At 43.0% G+C, this 12,770-nt stretch overlaps 1 protein-coding gene across 4 annotated transcripts in view; it reads left to right on the top strand.

The window, feature by feature from the left end:
- The window catches only part of ALDH1L1 (aldehyde dehydrogenase 1 family member L1), a 117,252-nt gene that overhangs the window by 25,024 nt on the left and 79,458 nt on the right, over positions 1–12,770 (top strand). For all 4 annotated transcript variants that reach the window (XM_053218823.1, XM_027049824.2, XM_027049823.2 and 1 more), the window contains exons 2-4: positions 9,173–9,324; positions 11,407–11,641; positions 12,388–12,553. In XM_053218823.1, coding sequence (XP_053074798.1) covers positions 9,198–9,324; positions 11,407–11,641; positions 12,388–12,553 — 528 coding nt within the window. In that variant the 5' untranslated portion in view covers positions 9,173–9,197. The remainder of the gene's footprint in view (positions 1–9,172; positions 9,325–11,406; positions 11,642–12,387; positions 12,554–12,770) is intronic.

Below are 12,770 nucleotides of genomic sequence, written 5' to 3'. Positions count from 1 at the left end.
CACTTGTCAGAATGGCTAACATTAACAACTCAGGCAACGACAGATGTTGGCAAGTATGCAGAGAAAGAGGATCTCTTTTGCATTGTTGGTGGCAATGCATGCTGGTGCAGCCACTCTGGAAAACAGTATGGAGGTTCCTCAAAAAATTAAAAATAGAATGACCCTACGACCCAGCAATTGCACTACTAGGCGTTTATCCACGGGATACAGGTGTGCTGTTTTGAAGGGACACATGCACCCTCATGTTTATAGCAGCACTATCAACAATAGCCAAAGTATGGAAAGAGCCCAAATGTCCATCAATGAATGAATGGATAAAGAAGATTTGGTGTATATATACACCATGGAGTATTATTCAGCAATCAAAAAGAATGAAATCTTGCCATTTGCAACTACATGGATGGACCTGGAGGGTATTATGCTAAGTGAAATTATTCTGTCAGAGAAAGACAAATATCATATGACTTCACTCATATGAGCACTTTAAGAGACAAAACAGATGAATATAAGGGAAGGGAAACAAAAATAGTACAAAAACAGGGAGGGGGACAAAACAGAAGAGACTCATAAATATGGAGAACAAACTGCGGGTTACTGGAGGGGTGGTGGGAGGGGTGATGGGCTAAATGGGTAAGGGGCACTAAGGAATCTACTCTGGAAATCATTGTTTCACTATATGCTAACTAGTTTGGATGTAAATTTTAAAAAATAAAAAATTGAATTAAATTAGATATCCATAAAAAAAGAGAGAGAGAGAGAGAGAGAGAGAGAGAGAGAATGAAATCTTGCCATTTGCAATGACCTGCTTAGAGCTAGAGGGTATTATGCTAAGCGAAATAAGTCAGTATTGTGGTCCAGGTTCACTCTTCTACGTGTCGCTGTCCAGTTTTCCCAGCACCACTTGCTGAAGAGACTGTCTTTATTCCATTGGATATTCTTTCCTGCTTTGTCAAAGATTAGTTGGCCATACATTTGTGGGTCCATTTCTGGGTTCTCTATTCTGTTCCATTGATCTGAGTGTCTGTTCTTGTGCCAGTACCATACTGTCTTGATGATTACAACTTTGTAGTATAGCCTGAAGTCTGGGATTGTGATGCCTCCTTCTTTGGTTTTCTTTTTCAAGATTGCTTTGGCTATTTGGGGTCTTTTCTGGTTCCATACATATTTTGGGATTATTTGCTCTAGCTCTGTGAAGAATGCTGGTGTTATTTTGATAGGGACTGCATTGAATATGTAGATTGCTTTGGGTAGTATTGACATTTAACAATATTTGTTCTTCCTATCCAGGAGCATGGAATCTTTTTCCATTTTTTGGTGTCTTCTTCAATTTCTTTCATAAGCTTTCTAGAGTTTTCAGTGTATAGATTTTCCACCTCTTTGGTTAGATTTATTCCTAGGTATTTTATGGGTTTTGGTGCAACTGTAAATGGGATCGATTCCTTGATTTCTCTTTCTGTGACTTCATTGTTGGTATATAGGAATGCAACTGATTTTTGTGCATTGATTTTATATCCTGCAACTTTGCTGAATTCATGAATCAATTCTAGCAGTTTTTTGGTGGAATCTTTTTGGTTTGCCATATAGAGTATTATGTCATTTGTGAAGAGTGAAAATTTGACCTCCTCCTGGCCGATTTGGATGCATTTTCTTCCTTTGTGTTGTCTGATTGCAGAGGTTAAGTCTTCCAATACTATGTTGAATAACAGTGGTGAGAGTGGACATCCCTGTCTTGTTCTTGTCCTTAGGTGGAAAGTTGTCAGTGTTTCCCTATTGAGGATGATATTAGTGTTGGGTCGTTCATATATGGCTTTTATGATCTCGAGGTATGCTCCTTCTATCCCTACTTTCTTGAGGGTTTTTATCAAGAAAGGATGCTGTATTTTGTTAAGTGCTTTCCCAGCATCTATTGAGAGGATCATATGGTTCTTGTCCTTTCTTTTATTGATGTGATGAATCATGTTAATTGTTTTGCAGGTATTCAACCAGCCCTGCATCCCAGGTATAAAGCTCACTTGATCGTGGTGAACAATTTTTTTAATGTAATAATTTGGAGCTGTTTGGCTAATATCTTGTTGAGGATTTTTGCATCTATGTTCATCAGGGAACTTGGTCTATAGTTTTCCTTTTTAGTGGGGTCTCTGTCTGGTTTTGGAATCAAGGTAATGCTGGCTTCATAGAATGAGTTTGGAAGTTTTCCTTCCATTTCTATTTTTTGGAGCAGCTTCAAGAGAATAGGTGTTAACTCTTCCTTAAATGTTTGGTAGAATTCCCCTGGAAAGCCATCTGGCCCTGGACTCTTGTTTTTTGGCAGATTTTTGATTACTAATTCGATTTCCTTACTTGTTATGGGTCTGTTCTAATTTTCTATTTCTTTCTGTTTCAGTTTTTGTAGTGTATATGTTTCTAGGAATTTGTCCATTTCTTCCATATTGCCCATTTTATTGGCATATAATTGGCCATAATATTCTTTTATTATTGTCTTTATTTCTGCTGTGTTGATTGTGATCTCTCCTCTTTCATTCTTTATTTTATTTATCTGGGTCCTTTCCTTTTTCTTTTTGATCAGACTGGCTAGTGGTTTATCAATTTTGTTAATTCTTTCAAAGAAGCAACTTCTGGTTTCATTGATCTGTTCTACTGTTTGTTTGTTTTTTTTTTTTTGGAATGAATAGCATTAATTTCTGCTCTAATCTTTATTATTTCCTGTCTTCTGCTGGTTTTGGGTTTTATTTGCTGTTCTTTTTCCACTTCCTTAAGGTGTAAGGTTAGGTTGTGTATCTGAGATCTTTCTTCCTTCTTTAGAAAGGCCTGGATTGCTATACACTTTCCTGTTATGACTGCCTTTGCTACGTCCCAGAGGTTTTGGGTTGTGGTGTTATCATTTTCATTGACTTCCATATACTTTTTAATTTCCTCTTTAACTGTTTGGTTAGCCCATTCATTCTTTAGTAGGATGTTCTTCAGTCTCCAAGTATTTGTTACCTTTCCAAATTTTTTCTTGTGGTTGATTTCGAGTTTTGTAGCATTGTGGTCTGAAAATATGCACGGTATGATCTCGATCTTTTTGTACTTAATTAGGGCTGATTTGTGTCCCAGTATATGGTCTATTCTGGAGAATGTTCCATGTGCACTGGAGAAGAATGTATATTCTGCTTCTTTAGGATGAAATGTTCTGAATATATCTGTTAAGTCCATCTGGTCCAGTGTGTCATTCACAGCCATTGTTTCCTTGTTGATTTTTTGATTTGATGATCTATTGCGGTGAATGGGGTGTTGAAGCCTCCTACTATTATGGTATTACTATCGGTGACTTTCTTTATGTTTGTGATTAATTGATGTATATATTTGGATGCTCTCACATTTGGTGCATAAATGTTTACAATTGTTAGGTCTTCTTGGTGGATGGACCCCTTGATTATGATATAATGCCCTTCTGCATCTCTTGATACAGTCTATTTTAAAGTCTAGATTGTCTGAGATAAGTATGGCTACTCTGGCTTTCTTTTGTTGACCATTAGCATGATAGATGGTTCTCCATCCCCTTATTTTCAATATGAAGGTGTCTTTAGGTCTAAAGTGGGTCTCTTGTAAACAGCATATAGATGGATCTTGTTCTTATCCATTCTGTTACTCTCTGTCTTTTAATTGGAGCATTGAGTCCATTGACATTTAGAGTGAGTACTGAAAGATATGAATTTATTGCCATTATGATGCCTGTAGAGTTGGAGTTTCTGGTGGTGTTCTCTGGGCCTTTCTAATCTTTTTTGCTTTTGGTGTGTGTGTGTGTGTGTGTGTGTGTGTGTGTGTGTGTGTGTGTTTTATCTTTTCTCCCCTCAGAGAGAATTTCTTAAAATTTCTTGCAGGGCTGGTTTAGTGGTCACACACTCCTTTAACTTTTGTTTGTCTGGGAAACTTTTTATCTCTCCTTCTATTTTGAATGACAGCCTTGCTGGATAAAGCATTCTTGGCTGCATATTTTTCTGATTCAGCACATTGACTATATCCTGCCACTCCTTTCTGGCCTGCCAACTTTCTGTGGATAGTCTGCTGCAAACCTGATCTGTCTTCCCTTGTAGGTTAGGGACTTTTTTCCCCTTGCTGCTTTCATGATTCTCTCCTTACCTGAGTATTTTGTGAATTTGACTATGATATGCCTTGTTGATGGTCAGGTTTTGTTGAATCTAATGGGGGTCCTCTGTGCTTCCTGGATTTTGATGTCTGTGTCTTTCCCCAGGTTAGGAAAGTTTTCCGCTATGATTTGCTTACATAACCCTTCTACCCCTATTTCTCTCTCTTCCTCTTCTAGGACCCCTATGATTCTGATGTTGTTCCTTTTTAATGAGTCACTGATTTCTCTAATTCTTAAATCATGCTCTTTTGCCTTAGTCTCCCTCTTTTTTTCTGCTTCACTATTCTCTATAAGTTTGTCCTCTATATCACTGATTCTCTTTTCTGCCTCGTCCATCCTTGCCGCCGCTGCATCCATCCATGATTGCAGCTCAGTTATAGCATTTTTAATTTCATTCTGGCTATTTTTTACATCTTTTATCCCTGCATAAAGGGATTCTAATCTATTTTCAACTCCAGCTAGTATTCTTATTATCATGATTCTAAATTCTGGTTCAGACATCTTGCTTGTATATGTGTTGGTTAAATCCCTGGCTGTCGTTTCTTCGTGCTCTTTCTTTTGGGGTGAATTCCTTTGTTTTGTCATTTTGAAGGGAGAAAAGGAATTAATGAGGTAGAAAAATTAAAATTAAAAAAATTAAAATTAAAAAATTAACCCCCCCCCACACACAAATCGAATAAATGATGCTAGATCCTAGGTGTGTTTTGGTCTGGGTGTTGAAATTGGTTTGACAGATTAGAGAAAAAAGGGGAGGAAAAAGGAAAAAAAAGGAAATCGTTTGAGAATTTCAAAAAATGAATACACTGAAGTAGACTAAAATGAGATGATGGAAGTAAAATAAAATTTAAAAAAATATACACAGAAGTAAAGAATATAGTGGAAAAAAATTAAAGAAATATTTTATTAAAAATTAAAAATAAAAATGAATTTTTTCTTTTTCTATATTCAAGAGAAAGAAAAGAAACAAAAAAAAAGAAAGAATAAAAAGGAAAATAAAGGAAATCATTTGAAAATTTGAAAAAGTGAATACACTGTAGTAGACTAAAACAAAATGATGGAAGTAAAATAGAATTTGAAAAAATTTACATAAAGGCAAAAAATATAGTAAAAAATTAAAGAAAAATATTTTTAACAGAAATTGAAGGTAAAAATGAAGTTTTTCTCTTTCTGCTTTCAAGAAAAAGAAACAAAAAAGAGTAAAAAAAGAAAAAGAAAAAAAGCAATTGTTTGAAAATTTGAAAAGATCAATACACTGTAGTAGACTAAAATAAAATGGAAGTAAAATAGAATTTGAAAAAACTTACACAAAAGTAAAAAATATAGTAATAAAAGTTAAAAAAATATTTTTAATAAAAATTGAAAATTAAAATGAATTTTTTCTCTTTCTGTATCCAAGAAAAAGAAGTGTAAAAGAGAAAAAAAAAGAAAGAAAATTGAATAGATGGACCTGCTAACAGATTGAAATAGGACTGAAATTACTTTCTTTTCCCCTAAAAGTCAGTCTATGTAGTGCTTTATAGTCCATAAACTAAGCCGGTGGTGAGACTTGTGTTCCTGAAGAGTGAAGTTGGCCCAGTTGGGCAGGGCTCAGTGTAACGGCTCCGATTTCCACTAGATGGTGCTGGTAGCCTACTGGGATGGATTGTTGTGGCGCTCGTAGGTGCGTATGCGCATGGGCAGGGGTGGTGAAAATGCCTCCACCCAGCTACCCAGTCTGTTCTCCCAGATCAGCAATCACCCACCTGCCCTCTGTCTTCAGTTTTCATCCACTCCCTGCTTTTTCACTCTTTGTGACCAGTCCCCAGGCACTACCTCTCTCCTGAGTTTTGTCTCAGATGCAGCTGCTTTCCCCAGCCCCTTACTTCCAAAAGACTGCGGCTTTGACCTGTCTTGCCCCTCTGCAGAAGGGTCTCACCAATCAATGGCCAAATGCTGGTTGCACCCAGGAACACCTGCTGGACCCTTCTGCTGCTGGTGCCCCGACACTGCGGCCAGGTGCCAGCCCACCCCAGAAAAAGTTCATGAGCTAGTGTAGCAGCAGCATTTCAGGGATTATGGAAGATCACAACACACATCTGGCACTAGGCTTCACCCTTAATGACCTTGTTCCAGCACCAGCGAATGTGGCCATTTTCTGGGGTCTGCTGGGACCAGGTGGCTTCAACAGTCTCTATCAAATGTCTTTCCAGCAGTGGAACTGCTTTTCCCCATGTGGCCCAAGATCCTCCCTGACCCCACTCTGTTCCTGGGGATTTGCCCTTCCCTCCAGAGCACTGCCAGATATCGAGCTGCAGAGTTGCAGACTTTGCACTCCCCGTGTTTACAGTCTTAATGGAATTTAAACCCTCTCCTTTCTCCTTTCTCCCTTTTTAGTTTAGTCCCTGCAGCTGTTTCCAATTTTCCACTTTATCTCCAGCTGCTTTTGGGGAGGGGTGCTTTTCCCATATTCTCTCCCCACTCCCCAGTCTCCATCCTCTCTCCGCTAGCAAAAGCACCTCCCTTCCTGCACCTGTTGCTCCCCAAGTCCACTTCTCTGCGCCATGTACCTGCTGAATTCTGTGGTTCAGGTTGTGCAGATTGTTGTGTTAATCCTCCAGTCAGTTTTCTAAGTGTGTAGGATGGTTTAGTGTTGGTCTGGCTGTATTTCATGGACGCGAGACACACAAAAAACTTCCATGCTGTCTGCCATCTTGGCTCCTCCTCCATCCATAATTTCTTTATCCATTCATCAGTTGATGGACATTTAGGCTTTTTCCATAATTTGGCTATTGTTGAAAGTGCTGCTATAAACAATATGCTTAAACCTTGAAAACATTATGCTAAGTGGAATAAGCCAGGTACATGATTTCACTTACATGTGATACCATGTATGGGCAAATTTACAGAGACAGAAAGTAGATTGGAGGCCAACAGGGGCTACTGGTGGCTAATGGAAAGTTACTGCTTAATGAACATAGAGTTTCTGTTTGGGGTGATGAAATATTTGTGATACTTACACAATACTGTGAATGTAAAAGAGTTCTGAACTGCACATTTAGAAATTATTAAAATGGCAAATTCTCTGTTACATATTTTTTACCATTATTACAAAACTTTTTAAGGTATAATAAACACAAAGATAGACAAACTGACAATGGAACAGAATACAGGCCCAGAGATAGATTTACTCATATATGGTACTGGAAAAATATCTCTGGACTTCCACTTCCTGCTATACACAAAAAATTCTAGAAGAATTGCATGCAATGAAATATAAAACGTAAAACAATAAAGTTTTTTCTAATACCTCTCTTTTTAAAATTAACACTTTATTTTTTAGAGCAGTTTAAAGTTTGCAACAAAATTAAAGGGAAGGTACAGAGATTTCTTACATCTCCACTGCCTTCTGCCACACACAACACCCCCCCATCCCAACATCCCCCACCAGAGTGATACATTTGTTACAGTTGATGAACCTATGCTCACACAGTGTCACCCAGAGTCCATAGTGTACATTGGGGTTTACTCTTGGTGTTGCATGTTATATGGGTTTGGACAAAAGCATAATATACGTACTCATCATTATGGGATCCCACCGTGTTTCTGCTTCCCTGAACATCCTGTGCTCCACCAGTTCATCCCTTTCCTCTTCTCCAACTCCTGCTAGCCACTGATTTTTATTGTGTCCAATAAAAATTGGGGTTTTGCCTTTTCCAGAATATCATAAAGTTAGAGTCCTACATTATGTGGCCTTTTAAGAGTGACTTTTTTTCATTTGATAATATGCATTTAAGATTCCTCCATGTCTTTTCATGGCTTGATAGCTCGTTTCTTTTCAGTCCTATTGTCTGAATGTCCCACAGTTTATCAATCCATTCACCTACAGGAAGACACTTTGGTTGCTTCCAAGTTTTGGAAATCATGAATAAAGTTGCTATACATATCCATGTGCAGGTTTTCGTGTGTATGTAAGTTTACAACTCCTTTTGTAAAGACCAAAGAGTGTGGTTGCTAGATCATATGGTAATGGTATGTTTAGTTTTGTGAGAAACTGCCAAAATGCCTTCCAAAGTGACTGTGTCATTTTGCATTCCATCAGCAATGTGCGAGAGTGCATCCATTGTTTACTTCACAAATCGTTCCTTCGATGTTGTATCTAAAACTCACTGTATAACCAAGGTGATGAAATTTTCTTCTGTGTTACCTTCTAGGAGTCAGAATTTTGCATTTCACATTTAGGTCTGTGATGTATTTTGAGTTAATATTTGAAAAGGGTGTAAGGTCTGTGCCTGGATTCACATTTTTGCATTTGGATGTCCAGTTGTGCCAGCAACATTTGTTGAAAAGCTCTCTTTCCTCCATTGAGTAGACTTTGCTCCTTTGTCAAACAATAAAGATTTTAGAAGACAGAGAGAACTTCTTCATGAACTGGCAGTAGGCAACAATTTCTTAAGTAGAATACAAAACCCACTAATCATAAAGGGAAATTTTGGTAAAGTGTACTATGTGAAGTTTAAGAACCTGTGTTCAGGGATGCCTGGGTGACTCAGTCAGTTAAGCGTCTGACTTCGGCTCAGGTCATGATCTTGCAGTTTGTGGGTTTGAACCCCATGTCGGGCTCCGTGCTGACAGCTCAGAGCCTGGAGCCTGCTTCAGATTCTGTGTCTCCCTATCTCTCTGCCCCTGCCCTGTTCTCTCTCTCTCTTTCTCTCAAAAATGAATACATATTTAAACAATTAAAAAATATATATCTCAGAGGACTCAACTCTCAGTGTTCCATGCTAACTTGGGAAGTTTCGAGGAGGAATCCCTAATTCTCCAATCTCCATGCAACTCACCTACTGTGGCATCTAAAATCCATCCCTTGCAGAACTTTCTCCTCTGGTCCCTTTCACAGTAGCGACTCCCTGCAGCGTCCTGATACTCAGGGAGCCCCAGAGATAACCCCAAGTGGTTGAGGAGGGCAGGTTGGCCAAGGTGCTGTGCAGCTGCCCACTTGGACTAGGGTTGGCTCTCCGAGGCCAGTGAGCCCTGTCTAATGCCGCAGTCTTATTCCATCCCCAGATCCTTCTGACAGATCCCTGCTGCCATGAAGATCGCCGTGATTGGGCAGAGCCTGTTTGGCCAGGAAGTTTACTGTCACCTGCGGAAGGAGGGACATGAGGTCGTGGGCGTTTTCACTGTCCCAGACAAGGATGGAAAGGCGGATCCCCTGGGTGAGTGCGTGGCCCAAGAGCAGGGAAAGGGGGTGCCCGGGCAGGCAGGTAGCAATGGGTGGTGGGTGGGAGCAGAAGATTGCAGGGTCTTGTGTTGTTTGTGGGCATCCCTGGCTGGAGGCAGCTGTACATACTCCACCTTGAATCCTGCTCAGGCACCAACTGGCTGCTGGGATTTTCTGGAACAAAGTAAAAGTCCCTTCCCCACCTGATCATGGGGTGGGGGTTGTGTCCCGGAGAAGGGCCATGGAGAAGCCTGGCCTGCTCCCAGGGCCCTGCTCTCTGACTATTCCAGGCTTCTCTGACCCCAGCATCAGGCTCTGAAAGGGCTGCTAGGTGTGAGACACTGCAGGACAGTGTTCTCAGATATGAATGTGCACCATATCCCCATCACTGGGAGTGCCTGTTATGCCCAGTCCTGAGCCTTGCCCTGGGAGTTTGTTTAGAGAGATGGGTGGGGTCTGAGAATCTGCATTTCTAACAAGTTCCCAGGTGAGGCTGAGCCTCTGGCTCTTGGAGGAGCACTGTTTGACAATCACTAGCCTCTGGGCTGGGAACATCAGCAGCACAGCAGGAACCCAGGGGAGGAAGGAGGGGTGCTCAGCTCAAATGAAAAGACCCTCCAGGGACATTCATAAGTCCTTCTTGGGCCGGATGGATGCAGAATATAAAGTGGGGCTTAAAAACGGAAGGCCAGATTGGGAAAGGAGCCTTGTGGGGCTGGCCAGGCACAGAGGTATGGTTCATAGAAATAATCTCTCTAGACTGAAAAGCATAGGTGGACCCCTGGAACCAGCTCCAGCATCATCATGATGCTAGCCAGTGCACACTCTTGGACTTGACCCCAGTGTGATCTGTGATACAACCTGAACTCACCACAAAATGAACCCTGATACCAGCCACTAAGTGACCACTGATACCAGTCTATGAGTCTGGACCCAGATGGAGCCTGGGTGGGGCTGCTTCTTGACCCTGACCTTGGATGTCTTGCAGAAGTATTCCTTGGTCATAGTGTGGACAGCTTTTGCAAGCACAGTCCAGTTGACTCACTTTGATCCCACGTTCCCTCAACGTCCCCAAATGCAGGGCAGAGGCAGAGGGGGCTACAGAGTGGGTCAGGTCTAGCCGGGGACCAGTTATCAGGATGGATGTTCTAATGGAGAACCCAGGATGGGGATGTGTTCATTACGTGCTGAAGAGGGGCAGGCAAAAGGGAACTCCAAGCTATCAGGGTAGTGAATGCAGCTGGCAGCTGCCACCTCCCAGGCTGGGGAAGTAGAAGGAAGCTGTGGCTTCTAAATCTCGGAAGCTTGGGGCTGGAATTCAGACCCATGAGGACTGCATGGTGCTCCTAGGTGTTGGTAACTGGGCAGGTGCATGTGGGGGTGCTTGCAAGCTGAGACCCAGACTTTGGAAGGCAGACATGATGGGAGGAAAGTGTACGTTTGGGTAATTCTGCAGATGTTGGGAAAACGGCAAATTAATCCAGCTGCTCCTCTGGGAAAGCACTGCTGCAGCTGGGGTTAAGAAGTGAGGTGGCATGGTTGGGTGGGGCTCTCAGGACAGGAACCTGACAGAAAGGAGCAAACCCCACCTCCCTCACTTTCCCCTTCCCCTCAACCTTTTAGTGTCCCTCCATTACCCCTTATTGGCAGTGCTTGACAGGGAGTATTTGACGAAGCAGAAATGCAGTTTTTAGGGTCCCAGCTGCCATCCCAGAAAGTGGCTGAAGGGTGGAGGACAGAAACTTGGGGACAGCATGATGAGGCTTTGGGAGGGGTGAGGAGAAGAGCTTAGCCTTCAGGGGTCAGACAGGAACCTGGGAGAGCAGGGAGCTCAGATGCCTTGGTGGTCAGCAGAAGTAAGTCCAGGCAGAGCAGCCACTGCAACCTTGCCCTTGGCCAGTGCTGTCCCCTTGGTTGTGTTCCCTCTGTGCTGCCCAGTGGAGTCCCGCTGGGCAATGGGGGGACAGGAGGGACAGGCTGGGAAAGAAGATGTAGGAGTCACTTTGCTGGGAAGGCAGTGGTGGCTGTGGGTGGATGGGTGCGGGGAGGGGCCGGTTTCTCACCTGCTGTTCCACAGGCCTGGAGGCCGAGAAGGATGGAGTGCCAGTGTTCAAGTTCCCCCGCTGGCGGGTGAAAGGACAGGCTCTGCCCGATGTGGTGGCGAAATACCAGGCTTTGGGTGCCGAGCTCAACGTCCTGCCCTTCTGCAGCCAGTTCATCCCCATGGAGGTCATCAATGCCCCCTGTCACGGCTCCATCATCTACCACCCAAGTCTGCTCCCCCGGCACCGAGGGGCCTCGGCCATCAACTGGTGAGAAAGAGCAAAAACACCCCCATCTGCCAAGAAGTCATCCTCCCCTAGCCCACAACTTTGCTCTGGGGCCACAAAACAGGCATCATGCAGGGGCCCCTCCTGTGCTGCCAGATGGCATCCACATGGCTGACTGGTGAGATGTTCTCAGTAGTGCCAAGAGTGCCAGAGAGAATCAGGGACAGACCTTGCTAAGTGCTCTGGGTTCCTACAGTGAACTGTGAAGTACACACATCAGTGGTCCCACCCTGGCAGGCAGAGTCACTGGAACAGAATGGGTTAAGGGACTCACCCAAGGGTACCAACCCAGGCAGTGTGGCCAGAGGCCTGCTTGAATCCACACCCACTGCCAGTACACAGCAGCATCCTACTTGGAAAGGGATAGAGATGGAGTAAAAGGTCATCTGAACAAGATGGTTTGACATGGTAAGTGCTAAGGGGACAAATGGAACCATGTGACTGATGGTGCAGTTTAGCTGGGTGATCAGCAAGGGGAGGCATCTGAGCTGGGAAGAGTGGGGGTTTGTAGCCAGACTGAGATTCAGGCTCCCTGACCTCCTTGGTTATGTCTCTTCATTTCTTAGACCTTAGTTTCCTTATCTGTAAAAGGGACATATAATGCCTGTGATACCTGTTGGGGTATTATGTCACATCAAGCATATAGGGCTTTTACCACAACACCTAGCAGGTGCTAGGTGCTCCCGGATTGCCCCCTAGACTCAGGCTTTAAAACTTGTGCTCCCTAGGACCCTTATTCATGGAGACAAGAAAGGGGGTTTTACCATCTTCTGGGCAGATGACGGTCTGGACACTGGGGACCTTCTTCTCCAGAAGGAGTGTGAGATCCTCCCGGATGACACCGTGAGCACTCTATACAACCGCTTCCTCTTTCCTGAAGGCATCAAAGGGATGGTAAGGGCTGGGAAGCAGCCATGCCATATGTGGGCCCCCCCTTACTGGTATCCAGGCCCAGCCTGCCCCCCAGGCTCTTTCCCCAGTTCCAGGATTCTAGAGAGAGAGAGCTCTCAAAGAGGCAGGATTAGGACATACAATGTATTGTTGTTAGGCAAGACTCTTGCTTACAACTGACCGAACCCAATTCGGAAAGCTTATCCACAAAGGGAACATT

This window comes from Acinonyx jubatus, chromosome A2 (genome assembly GCF_027475565.1).
Source record: "Acinonyx jubatus isolate Ajub_Pintada_27869175 chromosome A2, VMU_Ajub_asm_v1.0, whole genome shotgun sequence".
NCBI classification, from domain to species: Eukaryota; Metazoa; Chordata; class Mammalia; order Carnivora; family Felidae; genus Acinonyx; species Acinonyx jubatus.
The sequence above is the reverse complement of the archived record's forward strand: the minus strand, read 5'-3'. Positions and strand labels throughout refer to the sequence as shown.